This window comes from Trachurus japonicus, chromosome 9, assembly GCF_045865225.1.
Source record: "Trachurus japonicus isolate A0001 chromosome 9, Traja_1.0".
Taxonomy (NCBI): Eukaryota; Metazoa; Chordata; class Actinopteri; order Carangiformes; family Carangidae; genus Trachurus; species Trachurus japonicus.
Window position 1 is genome coordinate 37,438,439 of NC_140915.1, and position 23,902 is coordinate 37,462,340.

Below are 23,902 nucleotides of genomic sequence, written 5' to 3' on the forward strand. Positions count from 1 at the left end.
TGTGGTCATTCTAAGGAAGAGCTTGTGTCTAAATTCATGATAAAATGGACAGTAAAACACAAAGTGCATTTCATTTCCCACCTCACTCAAGTAACTTTCTGTTCTCCTCTGGAATTGAATGGAAACGTCCAGTTTCAACCGCCAGAGGCAAGATACCACATCTCAGCTGGGCACAGACAGACCTCTGCGCTCTGGTTAGGTTAATGGTGACAAGATGCTCTGTTTGGTAAACAGACTTCTTCATCTACACACTGATGCACTCTTAGTTTTGGTTTGTGCAGAATTTCTTCTGCCCTATTTTGTTTATAATTTTCAAATAATGTTATCTTAATTTGTCTAACACTACAGGATCATTTATTTCTATTGAAGACCTGCTGCATCAAATATTTTGGTAAGTTCCCTTGTCCAACGTCAGGTTTTTGAAAAGTTGAAGCAAAGCATTTGCTGTTCCACATCAATCATCTCCAATTCCAAAAACAACTCTTCCCACCATTGTTCACTGTGCCCGAAAGAACGAAGCAGGGAGATAAATGAAGCTTTCGCAAATGAAGTGAATGGCGTTATGGAGGTGAACTGCACGGCAGCAGCGGCGCGTTCTCTGAAGCAGAACTTCGCAAGGTGCACCACAGCGTCAAGGCGTGTTGATGCAGAAACCATAAACCAGACTTAAAACCCACAGAAGATGCTGTCAGGGTTTAATATCGTAATGTGATGCTAGCTTCCTTGTCTTCTCCTTCATCTTATCTTTTTTGTCTTGTAACGTCCCCACTGCTGTTTACCCACAGGAACCCCCCAGGGTGCCAACCCCCGCAGGAACACCCCAAATGGGAAAACAATACTAACTGGGGGGATGTGAGTTCCTTCAAGGTGGGAGGGTAAATCCAGAGGCCACAGCTAGATCAAAAAGCCCATTGAAGAGGTGGTACCCATTGATATGCAGTTGTTCCTTGGTGCTCAGGGTCTTTCTCCACATTCACCGCTCAGATGACGACTGATACTTCCTTGCAAAGAAATAAAAACTTGTCAGCTGGGGGGCACAGGGGTAGGGAGGGTCAAATATTTCCTGGTGATTATCGAAAAGTGCTTTTGCTTGAAATGCCCATCCCTAATACATATCACTGTGTTGTACGACAGCCTCCTAGAGCGCAACCAGAGCAACATACAAATTTGTGACTGGAGGAAATCTTAAACATACAAACTGCTCAGATGCTCAGCATCAAACATCAGGCAGGTGCAGAGTAACAAAAATCACCATTTGCTCTGACCAAGAAAGGTCTCCTCCATTACAATCAATACTAACTCCAATATTTTATCTTTTATTTACTCACTAGAGTTCAGTCAGCAGCAGTGTGTTCAGAGCTGCGACCGGTGGCCAGGAGCTGCATCACAGCAGCACCACTGACTCAAACACTGGTTTCCTCTGCTGTTGGTTTTTACAAGTGTGTGATAACACCTTTCTTAATCAGAGTACATGTTCTTTTGCTTTGGACACACCTAGTGTCGTTTTCCCCCCAGTACAAGTGAAAGAAGACTATTTTTAACCTTCTTCCATAACGAATTCGATGAGGTTTTAGAGGAATACCGATGCAGAGCAGTGACAGATAATATGACGGTCCTGGATTATTGTTTCTTGAAAAATACTTGCTGCTCGCTGCTGTAAATGTAATAACACAGGAAAAGAAACTGCATTTACCATCACTGTAGTGAGGTGGAGGCAGAAATCTCAGACAATTATGTCAAAACCCTGGGAAAATAAAAACCAAAACGGTCTCTGCCTGGTAAACAGAGAATGTGTTTCTTTTGTACCTGCGGTAACCTTAATATTAAAGCTTCTGGGACATTTTGAGGTATATCATCGCAGTTATAGACAATAACATCATCACACCCAGGCTTATCAAGCGGCGGCACATACGGCAGTCTGCAAACAGCAGCACAAGCAAGGCAAAATGATTGGATAGGTATGGAAATCTACTTGAAGGAAGGTCAAAGTGATTAAGCTGACATTAATGACAGGCCTAGTCTTCCTGTGAGAATGCTCACCGTAGCTGTCTCTAAACCCATTTGTCATTCTGCTTCCAACGCTGAAGCATCTGCTTTGAAGTCTCTACCACTAATGCTACACAGAGAGGTTAAACAGCTTAATGCTGAAGTCTGTTTCACTCCTCTCGCTCTCTAATGTACGCCGCATTTTATGCACCAGGGTTATGGCTCCTGGATTTCACATCTCAATTTGCCCCAGATAGTCTTGTAAAAAGCTCCCCTCCGCTTTTATTTGCTTTGTTGTTGCCGTCAGAAAAGGAAGAGAGGGGGCAACCCGAAGGATGTGGGACAGGGGACAAGACAACGTCCCGTCCCCATCGATTCACAGGAGTGGTAATAATGAAAGCATGTTTATATGGAGAGGGGGAAAAACCAGTGCTGGTGATAAAGACGGGGCAGCTTTTACATTGGAGCACAGCCCCTTAATCTGCTGAAGAATTTTTTAAAGAGCTGACAACAAAACGACGAGTCTTGAGAAATGAAATGATGAGCACATATGGCACCGACTGTGGAGGTCAATTTTAAAGCCTATTATATCTATCACAGCATATGAATGAAATGATACAGTCATTATGACAAATGGTACAAGATGTGAGGCGCTCTGGACTTACTTAGTCTCCACTACAATGAGATTATACTGATGCATGTGACATTAACAATATCAACAAACAAACATATGAAAGCATGAATGAAAGGAAGACAGAGACTGATTTTCACAGCCAATTTGAGATTGCAGGGTTGGTGTGTGTGCATGTGTTTGTGTGTGTGTATGTGTGTGGGAGCTACTGGCAAACAGCACACAGAGAAGGCTGGCAGCGGAGGCAGCCAGGCTCACAGGCTGCAAAGCAATTTCACTGTTTGGCAATACTGTTGTTTCTGTGTGTGGATTAGAGCTGACACCAGAGCAACTGAGTCATGCTAAATGTAGTACAATCACAAGCTTTTGTTCCTGATCTAAAAACCCCACTGCCTTTTAGATTCATGGAAGAGAGGGTGGAAACAAGGCTAAGAAACGGTAACAAATAAGCGGAGCATTATTTCGCCATATGAGCACAGCATTGCGACATCGCTAAAAAACAACACAGGGATTAAAGCAGCTGGTAGTGAATGAAGTCATGGCAAGTTCTCTAAAGTATATTCAAATACAAGTCTTTTTTTTTTCTTTGTCTGATTTGATGATATCTGTGCAAAGCAGTTTTCCGTATGGGGCAATTAAAGGAGTAAAAATTGCAAGATACAAGAATTAAACAAATTCCCGACTACAGTGCGATCCACCTGGTTTTAACCACACCTTCCCATCACCTGGCTCTGCAGTGCGTTTCTACAAGTCTCTCCAGGTACCGTATTGGCCCAGAGTTGTTTTTTCGGGCCTGGCAGGACCTGGCAGGACAGACCCTGACCCGTCCTTTTCATGCTCACCCACGGAAATGCCATCTGGCTGGTGTGAATGATTACCACAGCAACGGCCGGGTGACCTGCAGCCAGCAGGAACCAAGGTCACTCCACCTCAGCGCTTCGCACTTTCCCTGCCCTCTTTTCATCAGCCTGCAGGTGAATTATTCATCCTGTACAACTCGGAGGCACAGATCCACTGCACAAACACTCAAAAACTGCACACTCAGTCGACTGATATAATAACTGGTAATGAGAAAATAAACGTTCCGGTGTGCGAGCCGCTAAAATAAATAGCTGGTGGTGGATGTCCTCGGATATACAGTAGTAAGAACAGTGTTCTATATGGACTCGGATGGTGAAACAGCTGTAACGATTTTACACTGCGAGAAACTAGCTCCAACCATGACTGAATGAGAAATAAGTGGATTAATTGATTTCTGACACATGTAGCAGAAGGTGTCACATTTAAGCTACGGGCATGTATGCAACCAGAGGCGTGTAAGAATATTTACCAGAGCAGCTGTCAATGAGAAACATAAAAATGTGATCAGATCCAAGCTGGGCTTTATAAAACAGTAATGGCTCCGATATTAAACTGAATTTCACTAACAAATTCTATGTGTTTTTTTGACACAGTCCCCGCTGTCAACACATGCATAGGATGCTACTGCCCATCCACATCACCTGTGAAACCATCACCACCAGCACCCTGATGGACGGGTTCAGCACACACAGTGACTACACACCACCCACTGTTACTGAAATTCAATTTCCATGCATTTGTGCATTTGATTTCATTTCTAACTTAAAGTCTAATCATGCGGGGTTAATACATGCATGGGTACTACCTGTTTACAACAGATCCTGTTATTAGCAGTGTTTTGCTTATGGTTGACATAGGCTACAACAACCCAGAAGCCTGGGACATGGATGCAGTGGAGGTAAATCTCTTCCACCTATTCCTCACTGGTGGAACTGTTTATCTATTTTCCTGAGCTGACAACAATCCTTCCTACTGCTGCTTCTTAGCAAGTGGTTCATTTAACACCAGGATAAGGTCATCCAAGGGAACACAAGCATCAATTAACACTTTTCTGCAGGTATCATGAATTTTTCCTTAATATCAGTGGTTGAATGTCTCCTAATGATTACTGACTGGAGGCTCCCTTTTTATTATAAAGCACTACATCACTGCTCATGACACTGGGTAATGGCTCGGGCATCCTTAAGGGCCAGTTCAGATGGAGCTCCCAGGTTAGTCAGTCACATTTAATGAAAAAGCTTTAATGTATACATCTATCATAAATGGTACACACACACACGCTCATATGGAGCCGGGAGGGAGTGAATCTGGATGAGAAGCCCGCAGAGAGGACGCTACATGAAGCCGCAACAACAATAGCTCCCCTCGCCCTCTCCGGATCCCCAGCAGCCTGGATGGGTGAGAGGGAGAGGGAGGGATGGAGGGAGGGAGGGAGAGGGTCCAGCGGCTGCATGGGAGCTGGAACAAGGCAACAAGGCTCGGCCACAGCAGCAGACAAACCGAGGAGAGCCACCAGATCTGATTTCTCCTGCCTGGTACAGAGGCTCTACCGAGTAAACCCGGACTGCCATGCTCCTGTCATCTCTCATGTTACAGAACATCAGTCAAACGCCAGAGACGGTGCCCTTGCGCCGGCCGAGGCTGATTTACAAACATTAGCGGGGAATACAATTACACAGCCCCCCCGGCCGACAGCCCTATGCGGCTTCAGGAGGAGAGGAGAGGAGAGGAGAGGTGGAGGAGGAGGAGAGGAGGAGAGGAGGAGGGGGGGAGTGGACACTGAAAACAGCGTTTAGCTTTTTGCTTCTTCTTTTTTTTTTTTTTTTTTACCCCAACCTTATTTCAACGTTTGCATTCAGGAATAGCCTACTATAGCCTATCCTGTCAGCGCTGTGGTTTATAAATGCAACTTTCAGCTCGGCGGGGTTAAGCTATATGGGCTACACACGGACTTGACATGCTATTTAAAGGGACTGTGTAGGTTACACGTTACGGCTGTGACACAAACAAACCGCTCACCTGCCACATTTCTCCACGCTATTAATTAGAAACATTGGTGCCGGCGACATCAAAGCCCCGACGGTTCAAACGCCTCACCACCAGCGAGCCGCTTCTGCTTTAACAACTCGCTGCTTTTGCACTACGACCAACGCTACTAAAAACCTACAGTCCGCACATATGGACAGGATTTCATGGCGAAAAATGTCCGAGCAGAACGACTAATGTCCACAAAATAAACTTTCCAGGTCACAAATTAAACTTCCCAGCATGCAGAATTGGTCAAAATGGAGAGAAAATGTGTTAAAATTACAAGAATATTGTACTATAGCCTACTGAAAGATGCAGCAGCAACGCAACGGCCGTCGACACAAACCGCATAAAACATTAAGCTGGGTGAAAAAAGTTACAGCCTACGTCCAAAGAACAGGGATTCAGGGGCGCATTAAAAGTTTCCGTACATGTAAGTACGGCGATGCTGGTCGCGGACAATAAAGAGTAGGAAAAAAGCAAGAAAAGCTAATGCATGTAAACATCAGTGCTGTCCGCGGTGCTGATCCCAGATCGGTGTGGCTAACACAGAGGCTGTGTGCTGCTCCACGGTCCCTCCACCGCTGATCAATGATTGAACTGAACAAAGGCAGAAGAGGGATCAATTTCTAATAACTATCAATGCAAACACCGCCGGCTTTCGCCTTACATTCGCCCCCAAAACGAGATAACACACACCCGGGTGCAGAGAGAAGACATACCGCTGCAAAAATAAGCCGAGAAAGGTGAGAATAGCACTAACCTGAAGCCGCCGTAGATCAAATTTCTTCCAATATTGAAACATCGATCCTACATCGGCGGCCATCTTGGGGGATATTGAGGAGATTTTTTTCAGCGGCTGCAATAAATATGTGGGCTGGATTCCCCCTCGTTAAACAACGTTTACGATCACCGGTCCCACTTTTAAAAAAAAGTAACCAACAGACTTAACACGAGAGTCCACCGATATGTTTGACAAGTCTGCCAACATGTTTTTTTGCGAGAGGGAGACGGAAAAAAGTAGACGATATTTTCTTTTTTTTTTGGCGAACTGCCCGGGTTTGTGAAAAAGTAAAAGAGCAAGTGTATCCGTGCCTTCGTCCCCAACATTAACTGGACAATTGCACTTGATTTTGCTTTGGCAAAGTTATCAATACTGACGTAAAGCCCGGGCTGATCGATACCGTCTGGAAAAGGGAAGGAGATGATGTGTAGATTAGTGGAGTTCAGGGAATTTAGCCAAGCCTACTTTTTTTTTCTCCCCCCCTTTTTTTTTTAGCTTGTTTATTACAGGAGCAGATGGGACAGTAAAATGAAAGGCCGAGTTAGAAATTAAAAATAGGTTACATTATTGACATATGGAGTCTAACTATTATTAGGATGTAGTTAGTGCACGTGCACGTTTCCTCGTTACACTGCAAATCACACTAATTATCTGCACATTAGACATCCATATTGTTAAAGGAAATTTAACATCAGTATGATGAAATGAACTATTATGCAAAGTTAATTCTTTCAGCAGCGCCCTTTAACGTGCAATTCAGAAATCGACATTACCAAAGTAATACTTTCACTTTTTTGGAGAATTACCTATGAGAAGAATAGTTAATCCTCCTCTGATTATATTTAACATTTCATGATGTGATTAGATTTTTTTATTTTTTTTTTTTTTTTACCTATAGCCTAATCGAATGATTGTGGATGGTTTTGTAGATAGTCAAAGCCTACACTACATGGATCGTTCTGTTTAACTGTGTATTCATATTAACACAAAAAAAAGAAGCATGCAAAAATATGCATGGATGCAATATAAGACCATGAAGATATGCTTTTTTAAAATTGTCATCATGACGCTGCCAAAAAAAGTGTTAATGATTTAAAGGCAGCAGCATCCTAAGCAGATATAAAGTGTCACATATTTTACTTTGTCTAACTTAATAAAGCATGAGAGTGCTCTTTGTCGACTTAAAATAACTCATTCCTCTGGTCAGGGAGCAGATGTAGGCTGCTGTAAGACTGCTCCAGCACTAGTGCCAGGTGCTCCCCCTGCTGACACCACAGACAGTGGAGGCAAGGTTATGTGCAAATGAGCACTGTGTGATTTCCTCCATTAATTATACCATTATCACAGAGTGACCATATCCATCAAAAGCAATGGTTTTAGTCCATGTTCCAGCTCCTGATCACCATGCACCAGCCTCGCCGTGTACACTAGCTTCTAGCTGATATCCCTTATGAAAATCAGTCCTAGGTAGAAAATAATATCCTCATGAGTCATATTCCCAGCACCTTTGGGGGGGCAATGACATATTCCTCTGCCACAGACAAACACCTAAGGGAAAAGCGAAGGAACATTATTAAAAGTTTTGCTTATTGCATTTTATTTGTGGCTCTGGGGCGAAGCTAAGATGCTGGATTTAAATATGATAGTGACAATAGTGATGTGAGCGGTAATGATAGGTGACAGTTTTTAATTTTTACAACTCATTAAGGTATGGACAGGATAATTAGTAAAAATTAAGAAATAGCACCTCTGTCCACAACTTGGTCACATCGAAATCTTATTATTTCCTGACTTTTGAAACATCCATCAAACCAAAAATGAAGCATGCTAATTAACAATTGAGTAAAGAATCTGATTGCTATACAACAAATTATGTAATTAACTAATTGCCTCCTCATAAACAGGGACACTGCAGATGCCTCATCAGAAGCACGAGAGGGGCAGTGTCAGCTGGAGTGAAGAGTGACACTGCGACAGCCTGAAGCCCACGTCCACGACACTTTGAGTAAGGACATGTAGTCGGCTACATGCTGTTTTCTCAATTGAAGCTTTAACCTTGTCTCCACGCCTAAGAGTACATCCTGCTCACACCAGGAACAAAAAAAAGTTCCTTTTTGCCTGCAGATCAAGCAAAGTGTTTGTAATCACAGACATTTTTAGATGGCAGATAGGAACACTGTGTTCTGGTTCAATAGGAATGTAGAGCACCCAGGCTCTGTAGGGACCCAGGTGGAACTTAAACCCACAATCTCCAGCTCCAGGTGCTGATGCTTTGTCTGTCGGGCCCCTGAACCCACATTCAGCCTGCAGGAAGAAAGAAGAAAAAAAAATGCTGAATCTGGCCTCAATCAGTTTTGTACCTCTGAATATAATCTTGACCCCCCACATTCACCGCTGTCATTAACAAAGCTCTCTTCCAGTAACCCTGTCACCTCGTTCAAATTAATACGTTATTCGTAAAAAGGGCTTAATCTACAAAGTAAAGCATAGTTCCCTAAAATGAGGGCTGCGTGTGCTCAGAGGGGAAATTATCCAAGAGAAGGAAAATGATTGTTTTGCTGAGGTCACTGAGTGAGGGATTTCACTGGATAAGGGATCTTTAAAAAAAATATTTCATCAAATTGTACAGTGTTGATGTGTGATAGCAGCTTCTCTGAGCTTGTCTGAAGATGTAGTAAGACACACCGCCCATGCACGCACTCCTACCAAGAAAATCCTCTCCACCTTGTTTATTTCACTCTATATAGAAACTACAGCTACAGCTGCTGTGAGACCCCCCGTCTCTGTTGTCTTAGACTTACTATGATTGTCTGTCTGTCTGTCTGAGTGACTGTCTTTACCCCTAGCAAACTAAAACTTGCATCCTTTAAGGTAAACGTTTCCCCATCTGAATTTAATTTCAACTGATATAAGTCAGTGTAAACTAAGTCAAGTGATGGCCTGCCAAAAATGTGGAATGTGTCTGTTCACATATGACACGATAGCCCGAGGCAGAGGCAAGATTAACCGTTTGAATTATAATTCTATGCACTGAAGCAAACTTGTATTAAAGCAACTTTAACCTGATAGAAGTGTATTGACAGAGATAGCATGGGGTCCATCCTACTATAGAGAAGGCTTCACGCTGTGTTATACAGAACATCAGATCAGGTTTTGATTTTTGATTTTTTTTTTATGTGGCTGATGTATTTACACAAAAGCAATAAAATGAACATTTCACCGGGGTTGGTGATCAGTGGACCATATGAGGGATTAATAAAATATGCATTAGAAAATGTTGAAAATGCTCTGCAATTTTTATGAATGGAAATTATATCAACATAATTAAATACCTCATTTGGTGAGTGATGCAGACGAGTTCCCAAGTGATCTGATTGGAACTAAATTTACAGTAAACCAAGAAAATGATTTATGGGGGAAATCTATACAGCTCAGTATTTATGTAAAAAAAAAAATCAGCCGGGGCGGTGAACGTGGAGACAACCGTGAGTTGATTCAGTGCAGCTGAAAATGAGTTAAGATCAGATTTGTGTGGTAGTTTAGATGTTGACTGCTGTGGGTTGCTAGCACTACCTACTGGACAAGACGGGGAAATGATGGTTGAACACCAATCCTAGTCCCTGCTGTTCAGCACTGGCCAGAACATCTGAGTGCCTCAAAATTATTGATTACACATGTGAAATTATCAGTCTATGTATCTATATGTCTTCTGTTGTCTGTTACCATAAAAACCTGTATAAATGAGTGGAAAAACTTAAATGCAGATGCTGCCACGCAGGTGACATCCATCCATCCATCCATCCATTCATCCATTGTTTCTACCGCTTATCTGTGCAGGGTTGCAGGAGAGCTGGAGCTAATCCCAGCTGACACAGGGTGAGGGTGGGCTTCACCTTGTGCAGGTCATCAGTCTATTATAGGTCTGCCATATAGAAGCAACACACTCACGTTCACTCATGGTCATTTTAGAGTCACAGTTATAACCTGATGTGAATGTCGTTGGACCGGAGGAAGCCGGAGAACCCACGCTGATCTATGGCATTACACATAAAAATGCTGAGCAGTTGGAGACAATGTGCCGACCACTCTTATATATTTTGGTCAAGTATGAAAATACGGTCATTTTGGGAGGGGGTTTTGAGAGCCTTGGGTGCAATATTTGGATATAATATTCCTAATGATCCCTGGTATATATACAGTATCTGATACCAGATGATAAAGAAGACATAGGTCTATACCTGTTCAAGATCCTATCTCTTGCGGCTAAGAAAGCCATTACAAGAAGTTGGACCCACCTGGACTGAACCACTGGCTGAACATTGAAGAAATTCGATTGATGGAACAAATGACCTCCAGTCTACGAATTAAAACAGAGCTATTTGCTGTAAGATGGACAAAATGGCACCTTTATGTGACAAAGTAGTGTTTACCCTCCTTGTATTTTTGTACCTGTTTTTATTGATTGAAAAAATAAAGTTAAAAAAAGAAAAGAAAATACTGCAGGTCTGATTGTGATGTTGGGGGTCACCCAGAGGTCCTTGTCTACAGAGATGTGGGGAAAGTGATAGGGTCAGGTGACTCTTCTTTTGTTGGTGTTGGTGAGTCAATGTGTGGCACACACCAAGAGACTGACACTGAGCTGAATTCTTGACCCGTACATTGAGGGGGATCTGGTGGCTCTGTCATGCTGCGGGCACTGGGCAGCATTTTGTTGGCATGGGGTTGGGGTCCACTTGTCCCCTCAGAGACAATGGGTCACTGCTAATCACTATAAAGTTATTCTGAGTGATCACCATCATCCCGTGATAAAACCTTTCCATCCCCATGGGAACTGAGCCCTCCGAGCTGACAATGACTCCATCCGCCGCTCCAGAAGTTTGATCAGTATGACAGTGATGTGTATCATATGTTGTGCCCTTCACACTCACCCCAGCTGTACCCCTATGGGAGATTTTGCACCTCGAAATGTTCCAAACACACACACACACAATACTGCATGCATGTTTTTACTTTGATCAAACCAGCATTTTAATGCAAACACATCAAACACTGCAAATCTATGATGATCTCTCACTTTTAACATGTGGGGGAACTTTAAAAAAGAAAAATCATGTCTGATGAGAAGAAAAAAAGCTTTTTAAGAATCATATCTTTTCCCTCTCTCTGATTGGACGATCGAGTTTAACAGCTGGACGCAAGACGTCTAATTCTTCACTGAAAAGTGAACTCTAGTAAATATGCACTGGAGAGGTCTCAAGAAGGTTTCCCTCTTCAACAGATACAAATGCAAACAGTCATCTGGTATCAGTGAGACTAGCAGTGTTTTTCAACCTTGGGGTCGGGACCCCGCGTGGGGTCGCCTGGAATTCAAAAGGGGTCGCCTGAAATGTCTAAGAATCGATTAAAAAAAAAAAATTATTATTATTTTAAAATTATGATTCAAAACACCACACACAATCTTTAGAAACTGTATTCTATACTTTCACTTTCTCAAATATAAATTGAGTTCAAATAAAATGCAGCATATAAAAATATCGGAGCTGGCGCATCTCGCACATCTTGATGTGAATTCACATGATTGCAGGATCGCCAGGAATTTGTCATGTCAAAATAGGGTCACAAGCCAAAAAAGGTTGGGAACCACTGGACTATAGTGTTGCATTAGTTTTCATCATATAACCTAAAGTAGTTTACATACTCATGTTGGATGAACTAATTCAAGAAAGCAGGGAATCATATATGCCAAGTCACAGAGTGAAACATTTGTATCTTTTGTTTTTTTCATTTCACTCCACAAACTGTTATGTAGCGTATATGTCTATTATCTGGTTAGGAACACAAAGCCTGGATCTGTGAAGCACAGTCTGCTCTCATAAGTGGAGAATTACTGTCTAATCTTGTTGTGAGAAACTAATCAACATTACTCAGGAAACATATCAGTTGAACAGCGTTTCCCACCGACATGTTCCACCCCATGCTCTGCTGTTTATGAGCTAGTCTTTTGGGGGGCTCAGGGAGCTTTAGCTAACATTTCCGTTCATCGTGCTACCAGGAAATATCTCCCATCAGGGCATATGGCTTTGGTCCCCATGGAGCCTTAACAGGACAGCTGGATGATAGATCCCATCAAGTGCGACTGTCAGTCACAAACACACCTGTCCTTTCTTAGCCAAAGCTATGTCATGCTGTTATTCTTGGGTCTTAGTAATGGGGTATGTGTGTTTGGCCATTATCCCTAAATCTCATGAACTCCGACAATGGCGACAGCGAGGGAATAGTCCTCTTTACCTGCGTATCTGCCTAAAGAAGGCATGAAGTATTTATAGCCCATAAGCACGCGCCATTATAGAGGGGAGAGGGGTCAGTATATCTACCCCTTGTTTTGTCTGCCGCTCCATCACAAAGCAGCAGCCGACTGCTCAGTCCTCATCCACCCATCCAACACTGAACCATGGTGAGTGGACAGAGATTTCATTTTCATTGTTGCATTTCTTTTTCTTTACATTTAAACATCAGACTGTATGGAAACATTCTCTTTCTGCCATATGAATATTGTGTTTAGAGAGTATATAGTATGTTATATAGGCCTACTTACAAACTATGCTGTCATGGCATGTGTTGATGAACTGTACATCTTGCTCTACTCACGCCAACAAATCAATACACTACATGTCAATATGCGCATGGGTACTAAATACAGATCAACAAAAAAAGAATCATCAATAGGACAGTGCTCCAGTTGTCCTATTGATGATTTATTGATTATTTTTTGTCCATGCTGGCATTGATGAAATTTTGAGAATGAGTTTGTAAATGTAGCACGAAGGGAACAGAGGAGGAGAAAAGAGAAAAGATTGAGATGGGAGAGGAGGGGAGACAAAAGAAGAGCAGAGGGAACAGGGAGTGGAGCAACAGGTACAAGTTGAGGATAATTCCATGTTTTATTACACTCGATTAAAGTCCCTGTTGGTCTCCTCATCAATCCGAGCAGCACCAAGAAACGGCAAATTCTGCCTCCCCGTCCCATGATTGCACGAATCCTCTTAAAACAAAAATAAAGAAATAAATGAAGCTGAGCACCAGAGGTCCCGTCCATGAGATATACAACTGCTCGAGAGCTAATCCACAACAAGGGTTAGACAGCAGCTGTCGAGAGGCCCGTGAATCCGAGCAATATGATGTCACTGCTCTGCATCCCCTTAGACTGTTTTTCACAGCTCCTTGGCAGTCATGTAAATAGCTCAACATAATCCTTGCCTCTGAGGGATTTCTGATCAAACAAGGCACAGTGTACCATCCTGTCATCACCCAGGCCCTATAGAATAATCCCTCATGTGATCCTGGGACTGTGGGAGTGCAAGCAGCGGACCACACCCTCCCCAGGCTTAGTCTGCATTCTCACAAAATTGGAAGCTTGAGTAAATATTTCCATAACAAACTGACAGTGTTTGTAATCCTCCCTAATGAAATGCGTGCCCCGGTATAAACCTCGCCCGTTGTGCAATTAATGCCCCCCAACACTCGGTAAGTTTGCAGATCATTGGCTCCTTATCATAAGTGCATGTGTCACAGTAAAACCGATAATGAGCGAAGCCGAAGCGGAGAGCCAGGTGATGATTGTGCCATTAGTATTGGATCTAATTAGAGTGTCATTGTCAAACCCTGCAGGCTCCCAAGAAAGCAAAGAAACGAGCAGAGGGAGCCAGCTCCAATGTGTTCTCCATGTTTGAACAGGCCCAGATCCAGGAGTTCAAAGAAGTCAGTGCTCTGCCAAATGCTGTCTTTCATAATGAGTTTGAGCAGTTTACTGTGTGTCGAGTGTTGACTTTGCATCCTGGAGAAAACAGCATGTCACTTTTCAACGCCACCTCTGCAGGCTTTCACCATCATGGACCAGAACAGAGACGGTTTCATAGACAAGAACGACCTGAGAGACACCTTTGCAGCTTTAGGTAGGATATGATTTCATAAAAATGGACCTGTAAAAAAACTTATTTTAGTGATTCAAGCCGATTGAAATTATACTGATAACCATCTGATATCTTTTCAATCAGTTTTCCAAACAAAAATACCGAGAAAAAAAAAATCACTAGTTCATCTTTTTCAGATGTGAGCCTCTCCCACTTCTCCTGGTCTTATGCTAGTAAACTGAATATTATTGGTTTTCAGGGAGAGCATGATGGGACTTTTTTTTCTCCTTTCAACATTTTATTGATGAAACAATTAATCAAGAAAATAAGCACATAAAAATAATCATTGCAACCCTAAAGCCTCCTCCACTGTATTCTGTCGTCCTTGTTTAGGCCGTTTAAACGTGAAGCAAGAGGAGATTGATGACATGTTGAAGGAGGCACCAGGACCCATTAATTTCACAGTCTTCCTCAGCATGTTTGGAGAGAAACTAAAAGGTGAGCAGAGAGTGCTGTAAATGTTTATATGTGTAAATGATCATGGAAAAAAGGAAGGTTTTGGCGGTTTTTAGGAATGAAAGTTATGTTGTGTTTGTTATCATTTGTCATGAACTCAGAGCTGCCACTGTTCATCTTCAGGTTCTGACCCAGAGGAGACCATCCTCAACGCTTTCAAAGTCTTTGATCCTGAAGGACAGGGGACGTTAAAGAAAGATTTGTGAGTTTACAGCACACTGTTGCTCTGTGAGGCGGATGCCCGCTCTGCTCTGCTCATCTCATCATCTCCTCTTCTCTTCACAGTATCTCAGAGATGCTGATGACCCAGGCCGACAGGTTCACTGCTGAAGAGGTTAGAGCTCGACAGTATACCTCTTGACTGTGTCTCAGCAGCATTTGTTAACGCTGAAAATATAACAACTTGCGTTCATTCTGTGTCCTTAGATGGAGCAGATGTTGACGGCTTTCCCTCCAGATGTGGCAGGAAACCTGGACTATAAGAACCTGGTCCATATCATCACACACGGTGAAGAAAAGGACCAGGATTAGATCAATTATTTTCTCAGATTTCCCTCTGGACATTAAAATCAATGGGCCATGTTTGTGCTGAGATATGCTTAAGGGCCCACAGACTAGAGCAGAAAAAAACAGCTTCAATAATTTGTAATCAGAAATGTGTATTAATGTATCATGTTACTTTTTGATGAATTATTATTGTGTGGATAAACAAGGTATATATAATTGTATGATATGCAATAGGTGAAATTAAAAAATGTATGTGACAACAGAGAAGGAAATGATTGATGTGTTTTTTTCTGGATGAATAAAGAGGTGGAGGTGTGATATCACAGGCAGGAGCTCTGAGGAAGATATCCACAAAGATCCACAGTCATTTATATTTGCACTATTGCAATAACAGCAAAGTTTTGATGACGAGGGAGATTTCGTGGAAAAGAGGTTAAACATGCGGTGCCTCTGAGGAAGGTATAGCTCCTCTCAGTGTGAGAAACAACAATAACCTTTCCATTTGGCTACACAAAGATATATTTGTGTGTAGATTTGTCGCCCATAGCAGCAGCAGAAAGGCTGTTTCAGGCGTGATATTTAATTAGCCGTAAATAGTCATTTGAGTTTTAGTGCCATGCTGACTGTGCAGCGGTGTGGACTGAAATACAGTCCAGTGGAGCTCAGCAGCTACAAGTCCCTGTGTAAATATCTTCAACTGTATGAAGTATGTAACGATATGTAGATAAGGTTTAAGTGAAATGGATTTTTTTTTTGGTTTGTCATACATTTGGGTTAGGTGTTTGTTGCTTACTGTGTCAGTCAGTATTTGTGTTTAACACATTATATTGACATCTCAAAAGAGCTGAATATGTGAAAACAAGCTTCAAGGACTGAAAATAGCAAAGAGCAGGAAATATATAAAAAATAATTTATGTCAATAACTACCAAAACACTTCAACAACACAACATGTTCTTTTTTATACAGTCTATGGTTCAGACTTATGAATACAACCATGTGGAGCTGCAGCATCACTGTCAATTGTACCTTTCTATAGCCTACATTATTGCTGTGTAATTAATGGATAAATACTAGACAATTTGCAGTGCCATGATTTTGTACTATTGGGTTACGCGCTGTGTACAATTCTTTATTTTGTCGTGATCCAAAATTTAAGTGTACTGATTAATTTCAAATGTCTGTGATCTGATCCTATTGTATTAATGCGTATATATATATTTTTTTATTATTATTTTATTTTAATTTTTTAAGGTAAAAGGGGTAGGGGTATATAAGCTTTGGCTTCAACCTACACCCTTTCGGTTATATAAGCTTGATATACCGAAATAAATAAATTCATTCATTCATTCATGTTTCACCTCAACTATATTGTTACTAGCAATTAAACTGTAGCCTTCTCTAATCTATCTATCTATCTATCTATCTATCTATCTATCTATCTATCTATCTATCTATCTATCTATCTATCTATCCATCCATCCATCCATCCATCCATCCATCCATCCATCCATCCATCCATCTATCTATCCATCTATCTATCTATCTATCTATCTATCTATCTATCTACTCAGTAATCAAGCTGATGTGATATGTTCCTGTATTTCCCTGCATGTATCTCAGGTCCATCCCCATGTGAAGGGGTAAGAGCATAGGGTAAGAGCGTCTCTCCACCCGGGCCGGTAGGGGGCAGCAGCGCAGCGGCGCCCGGCAGCAGCCTCCTTGAAGCAGCGGGCTGGCTCGGTACAAGGTGCGGCAGAGGAAAAACAGAGACGGGACACCATCGCTAGCTAGCGGCTGGTGCGGTTGACGTTTATTTTTTTTTTAGTCCCCGTTTTCTCAACAAAAGCCAACATTGGATGTACATTTTTTTTAAACAAAAACTGTGACGTTTTAGTAGCTTAGTAGATCAACCAAAGCGTCAACGAGCAGCTAAACACAAGCGAGCAGGGTCACTCACGTCAACATCTTTACCCTCGGCCGGGGAAAAAAAAAACCGAAGCTAACGTTAGGTAGCTAATGCTAGGACAGCTAGCGGGCTAGCTTTCACCAGTGTGAGATTTGACTTGAGTCGGTTTTAGTAACACCAGCGTCGCCATGGCTGATGTTGACAAGCTCAACATAGACAGTATCATCCAGCGGCTCTTAGAAGGTGAGTAAATGTTGAAATATTGCCGAAGAAAGGCTGCTTCTGTTTATGACAGGCGCCGCTAACAGTGGACAGGCGGTGGTAACTTAGCTTTACAGGCGTCTGCGTTTAGTTAGTACCATGATGAGCCAGCCAATATTATATGTGTCATACACGGTTAGCTGTCTATTATCAGACTATGACTCGGGGATTGAAATGTGAGTGTACCTGAAGGGCATCCACTTGGTCACACAGACACACACACATACATACACACACACACGCACACACACACACTAACACACACAACATTGCGCATTCCGACGCATCAGATAGCTCATACGGTATATTCACGTTTCACCCCACATGAACTCAGTATAGCGACACGCATAGTGCTTATTAGACAGCGCCGGTCCAGCTGTAGCCGTGTGCCGCCGCCGCCATTGTGTTTGCTGACCTTTTGTTTATGTTTTGTTGTTGCAGTCAGAGGAGCAAAGCCTGGCAAGAATGTGCAGCTGCAGGAGAATGAGATCCGTGGATTATGCCTCAAATCAAGGGAGATCTTTCTCAGTCAACCCATTCTGCTGGAGCTGGAGGCCCCTCTCAAGATTTGTGGTATGATGACTTATATGTACATACAAAAAATGCGTGTGTATCTATCAGAAAGGAATGCATCAATGATTAAGTGAAAGTATGTAGTCATTATGTAAGAATCATCTGTGGTTTCCAAATTTCTTCAGGGAGACGATGACAAATGATGACTCTGTAGATTAGTCCTTTAAACTTTATCCTTGTCCTCCAGGTGACATCCATGGGCAATACTATGACCTGCTGAGGCTTTTTGAGTATGGCGGCTTCCCCCCAGAGAGCAACTACCTGTTTCTGGGAGACTACGTGGACAGGGGGAAGCAGTCTCTGGAAACCATCTGTCTTCTGCTGGCCTACAAAATCAAATACCCCGAGAACTTCTTCCTGCTGAGGGGAAACCACGAGTGTGCTTCAATCAACAGAATATATGGCTTCTATGATGAGTGTGAGTAATATATGCTCAATGCAATGATTAAATAAAGTGTTCTGTACCATGACCACATCTTAGGTGTAACTAGCAGCAAAAAAATAGACTGCTTAGTCTTCACACAGAGTCTGTATGACTAATGGAGATGTATGGGGAAAGTTTAGATGAGCTACAGCTTTGAAAGAAGTGCCCCTGTTACTTTGAGATAATTGAAATCTACTTTGTTGTCTCAATGTTATAGGTAAAAGACGGTACAACATCAAACTCTGGAAGACCTTCACAGATTGTTTTAACTGCCTCCCTATTGCCGCCATTGTTGATGAGAAGATCTTTTGCTGCCATGGTGGTGGGTTCTGGTTTTCTTACTATTCCTTTAATTTCTTCATTTACATTTTTAAAGGGATATTTCAACATTTTGGCCAATTGGCCCATTGCCATAATCCCTATAGTTTTAGCAGTAGGTTCATTACCTTTAATTGTCAGTGCAAGCTATTTTTAGAACGGCGGAGCAGAGCCGCGAGCTGCTCAGAGCTATGCTACAGAGTCTAATGGGATTTCTTGGTTTCCGTTATTATCTCATAGCGTGGTGAATGTGCCGGTCACAACTTGTCCACCAGAGCGTTTTGGAGTTGTTGGATTGTTTATTTGATGAGGGAAACCAAGAAATCCCATGAGCCTCCGTAGCGTAGCTCTGAGCAGCTCACAGCTCTGCTCCGCCGTTCTAAAAATAGCTTGCACCGACAATTAAAGGTAGCGAACCTACTCCTAAAACTAGAGGGATTATGGCAATGGGCCAATTTGCCAAAATATTGAAGTATCCCTTTAAAATGAATTCCACCGTGGACTAGTTTTATGCAGAGTGTCCAAAGTAGTCTGTCTTTGACGTAAGCAGCTCTTATTTGTCCTTGAATAATGCTGGCTCTGCTGTTTGTCAGCTGATGTAGGCATCACCCATGCGTAATAGTCGTTGACCTCGATATCAGTGTGTTTATTTGTACTTTTCACTGGTGTTGTGTTTAGGACTGTCACCTGACCTTCAGTCCATGGAGCAGATCAGACGCATCATGCGCCCCACTGATGTGCCTGACCAGGGTCTGCTGTGCGATCTGCTCTGGTCTGACCCAGACAAGGATGTTTTGGGCTGGGGAGAGAACGACAGGGGCGTGTCGTTTACCTTTGGCTCAGAAGTGGTGGCCAAGTTCCTGCATAAGCACGATCTGGACCTCATCTGCCGTGCCCATCAGGTAATCTCATTGCCCTCCACCTCTGTAAACAGAACCGCGACTGTGTAATGTGGCTGTGTACTGGCAGGTCAGTGGACATGCTGATTGTCCTGATACAAGGGACACAGGACATCACACACTGTCCAGGGAACTGTACATACAATGTGTACGCTAGATGGTGGTTTTTAACCTTTTTGCTCAATAAAACAACCTCTCTTCTTGTTTATTTGAAATAAAACAGACCTGAAGGGAGATCAAAATTGTCTTAAAAGGAAAAACATAGACCTCAGATTCTGAGGCACATAAACGTGTAGATAGAATGCCTTTATTGTCCCATAGGGAAATTCATCTTCACACTCTGTCACTGATCAACATACAACACTGATGGTGTATTTACTACTCCTACTGTCTTCCTTGCAGGTCGTTGAGGATGGCTACGAATTCTTTGCCAAGAGGCAGCTCGTCACTTTGTTCTCAGCGCCCAACTATTGTGGCGAGTTTGATAATGCTGGTGCCATGATGAGTGTGGATGAGACCCTCATGTGCTCTTTTCAGGTGAGGTATCATTGGCTGTTGCATTAAGTATTTTAGGATATGATTTACACCTCACTTTTGACGCCCTTGTTGTAGTATCAGTATTATTATAACCTTTATTTAACCAGGTTTGTCCCACTGAGATCCAAGATCTCTTTTGCAAGAGAGACCTGGCCAAGAATGGCAGCACATAAAGTTTCAACACATAGTCGCATTAATCATAGACATAAAAAACAAAAAGAGTACAAATAACAATTGAATTTACAAGATTAGTCAAAAAATAAAACATTTGCATTCCTGAAGCCTGGATGTACCGTATTTTCCGCACTATAAGGCGCACTTAAAAGCCTTTAATTTTCTCAAAAAACGACAGTGCGCCTTATAATACGGAGCGCCTTATATATGGATCAATTGGTTAATTGGTTGATTCATACTCAGCTCCATCTAGGGGATGCATAACGTAACCCCAGTTTGACTGCAGTATCTTCTATTCTACCGTAGATGACCAAATAGTCGCCCGCGTGCAAATACGCGCCTGTGCTCTAATAGCCGCCGGGGTCCGAGCTCATTTGGCAAAATAAACGCCGGTTCAATTAAACGCCCGGGCGATTAAGTGTTTACCATAGCCTTGCACAGAAAAAAAAGTTTTTTTAACAGCGTATCACCGGCTCTCACCTCTTCTGTCAGTCAACCCCTCCTCTCGCTCTCTCTCTCGCGTGCAGGCGGACACACACACACAGACACACAAACACAGGTGCGCCAGCGGGATAGGTCGCGCTGGACTACTAATAGACAAAGACAAATAGATAAATGTGCTATGTTGAAATTACCGCGATCGACCCCCCCTCCCGCTATCGTTCATAACACTGATATGATCAGCTCCTTGTGTCGCGGTAACACAGTCTTTGTATTGATGTCAATAACGATGTCGGGAGTAGTTTTGTTCCAGCGGGTGACCACCTTGTTCTTTGCATGATGGTCTGGTGCTGCTCATTGCAAAAATAAATTGTAGCCTGTTGCAAATACGCGCCTGGTTCTTATAAACGCCCGGGCTACTAAATGGTCATCTACGGTACATGCGCCTTATAATCCGGTGCGCCCTATATATGAAAACAGTTCTAAAATAGGCCATTCATTGAAGGTGCGTTTTATAATCCGGTGCGCTTTATAGTGCGGAAAATACGGTAATGGAATTTATTGAATATTGTACAGTTGATGAACAATGACCTGTATACAAATTGGTTTGTACTAGCATACAAGGTATAAAAAATGAGTTATTAGTGGTAATTATGTTTTATCTTAAAAGATTATTTTCTTTGTAGATTTAAAGCCAGTAGTTTAAACAGTTGAGTGAATGTATACCAAGGTCCAGTTTAAAGGCACAAAATGCAGATAAATTACTAATTACTCTAGATACAGTATTCATTAAAAATAACACAATAAAAAAATATGACCTTGCAGTTCCACCAACTGATATTGCTAATTGGGGTGCAGTTGTTTTAATGATCATTTTTAATCCTTATTTATAGTCCATCTGACATTTAATTGTTATAATTATAAATTATAAATGTTATAAATGTTCAAAATGTTCTTAATCCAGTATTCTTCTGTGCTCTCAATATTTATATCTGATTCAATATTTCAAAATCTGTGTTCCTTTTGTAGATTCTGAAACCAGCTGAGAAGAAAAAGCCCAACGGCAGCCGTCCTGTGACTCCACCACGTAACATGGTCACCAAGCAAGCCAAGAAATGAGGGGCCGTCTTGGGGGGTCCAAAGGCCGGAGTTTCACTCCTTTGTTCTGCTTTCGTCTTCTGCATTTGAAGGGTTGGTTATCCTTCATGCTGCCAATACTGAAAAGATATCCACTCCTACCCGATGAAAGCAAAATATTTTGTTGTTTTGTCCACAGGGGTAAATTGATATGTCACCATGAAAACCTCAGGTGTTTTGCACTCCATTTTGCAGCTAGTCTTTGCCACATATGACTGTTCAATCAGGAAAAATGTAACAATACGGCTACTTATGCACAGGAATGCCTTGTTTGAAGCTGTGCACAATTTTCCAGTTTGTTTCATGTCTTATTCATTTGTCATATGTTTTTCTCACTGTCAGTAATGGGTATTAATGACTATAAAACCGATGGGGGAAGTCACAAACACCTGTTTACTTCTGTTAAACTTTATTTACAATTATTTTACAGTCCATGTCATAGAACATCGACTCTACACTGCATCATCACATTTTTAAACAAGTCTTGTGCTAAATTAAATGAATAAGAAAGCACTCTTGTAATGTCTAAATCTTTCTAATAAACTTTGAGTGTATTTTAGGGGGAAATTGGTATCTGGGAGTCATTTGTTTCTGGAACAATCACAGTAGAAAGTTCAATGCTACATTCAGCTAATGGTGGTTGGCCAAGGAAGCCTGATAAGAAGAGGGGCTCCCATTAGCCACCACCCACAAGGGGGAGACAGTATATAGTGCAAAAGGCCCCTCACAGTTAGGACAGGGAAAGATCAATTGCCTGAGAGGTGCGGAAAAGAAAGAAATACTTTCATTTGTTTATTTATGTTTATTTTTATTATGCAATTTTATTCTGAAGTGTCAGGTTATCTTATCTTTATTTTTCTTTATCTTTATTGTCCCAGCTGGGAAATTGATTTGCAGCCAGGATGTCCAAAATACATAAAAACATACAATACCAATAAATACACATAAAACACACACATCAACCTCTGTTAAGAAAAACAACACATAAAGCAACACATAACACATAGTGGGCAGGTTTATTTTTTATTTTTTTACATTTCAAATTTCAGAAGTTGTAACTCAAAGAAAAGAAAGAAAAAAGGCTGCAGTCGTGTGTGTCAGTAGCTAAATGTCTTGTCTTTTGTCATCAAAAGTCATTTGTCAGTGTTGATTTTGTTGTTGTTCACAAGAGAACAACTGTACAGATGTTGAGGCATCACTAAAGCAAAATATAATGGAGCTAATTGTACTGGTACACCTGAAAATGACAGCCGACACAAAAACCTCTTTTTCTCAAGATTTTGGTGCCAAAATGGCATTTTGGGCTAAAGTAACCTATATTCAACCGCCAATTTCACAAGACTGGAACAAGATAGAAACAAACAGGTTTTTTTGCTGGAAAGTAGAGACCCTCATCTTTCCTTTGATGGGTTGAATGTGTATGTAGTAACAGTACATAATATATGGTGGGTCTACGCAAATCAGTCAAAAAGCTGGAAAATGCTTGGCAAGCTGGAGGAAGCTGCTGTGAGAATGGCTGGCAGTCAAAGAGTTAAGAAAAACAGCACATAACGCAACACAGAGAACACATAGTGGGCAGGTTTATTTTTTATTTTTTTTACATTTCAAATTTCAGAATTTAATTTATCTACCAAATAATGTGTCTATCCATAAAATGTTCAGCGCGTGCTTTTATCTACGATTAAAAAAAGAAAAAAGAAAAAAGTTGACTCTAGGCGACATTTCCTTATTAGGTAACGTAGGTTGCGTAATGTTGTGTACGTCAGAGCAGTCACAAGACCAGCGCCGCGGTGAGTTGGTGGAGCTTCACCACCACTGTGTTATGTAGCGTCTCACAACCAAGGGGGCAGTTGTCGGTCTGAGAAGTGAAGCTCACTTCCGCGTTCAAAAAGCTGCAATCCCCTCGGCTTCCTCTGGGGGCTGGCTCCAGAAGGGAGCAACTCCAATTGAGCCCCATGTTAAAATAGCCGATTTTACAGCTTTAAAAAACACATTTACAGCCTGGTAC

The 23,902-nt window shown here is 41.9% G+C and overlaps 3 protein-coding genes across 4 annotated transcripts in view; 2 read left to right on the forward strand and 1 right to left on the reverse strand.

The window, feature by feature from the left end:
- Positions 1 to 6,695, reverse strand: part of cux2b (cut-like homeobox 2b) — a 104,056-nt gene extending 97,361 nt beyond the window's left edge. For both annotated transcript variants that reach the window (XM_085787728.1, XM_085787727.1), the window contains exon 1: positions 6,270 to 6,695. The gene's annotated coding sequence lies outside the window, so the exon portion shown is untranslated. The remainder of the gene's footprint in view (positions 1 to 6,269) is intronic.
- A 5,991-nt stretch (positions 6,696 to 12,686) lies between these two features.
- Positions 12,687 to 15,487, forward strand: myl2b (myosin, light chain 2b, regulatory, cardiac, slow). Its single transcript, XM_085787680.1, has 7 exons — positions 12,687 to 12,744; positions 13,959 to 14,048; positions 14,167 to 14,242; positions 14,594 to 14,698; positions 14,840 to 14,918; positions 15,002 to 15,050; positions 15,143 to 15,487. Exons 1-7 carry the CDS (start codon positions 12,742 to 12,744, stop codon positions 15,245 to 15,247), a joined length of 507 nt encoding a protein of 168 aa, XP_085643806.1. The 5' UTR covers positions 12,687 to 12,741; the 3' UTR covers positions 15,248 to 15,487.
- A 1,502-nt stretch (positions 15,488 to 16,989) lies between these two features.
- Positions 16,990 to 22,461, forward strand: LOC146982153 (serine/threonine-protein phosphatase PP1-gamma catalytic subunit A). The gene is made up of 7 exons (XM_085787731.1): positions 16,990 to 17,373; positions 17,833 to 17,964; positions 18,152 to 18,382; positions 18,606 to 18,710; positions 19,385 to 19,608; positions 20,008 to 20,142; positions 21,787 to 22,461. The coding sequence occupies exons 1-7, from the start codon at positions 17,319 to 17,321 to the stop codon at positions 21,874 to 21,876; spliced, it is 972 nt and encodes a 323-aa protein (XP_085643857.1). The 5' UTR covers positions 16,990 to 17,318; the 3' UTR covers positions 21,877 to 22,461.
- The last annotated feature ends 1,441 nt before the right edge of the window (positions 22,462 to 23,902 follow it).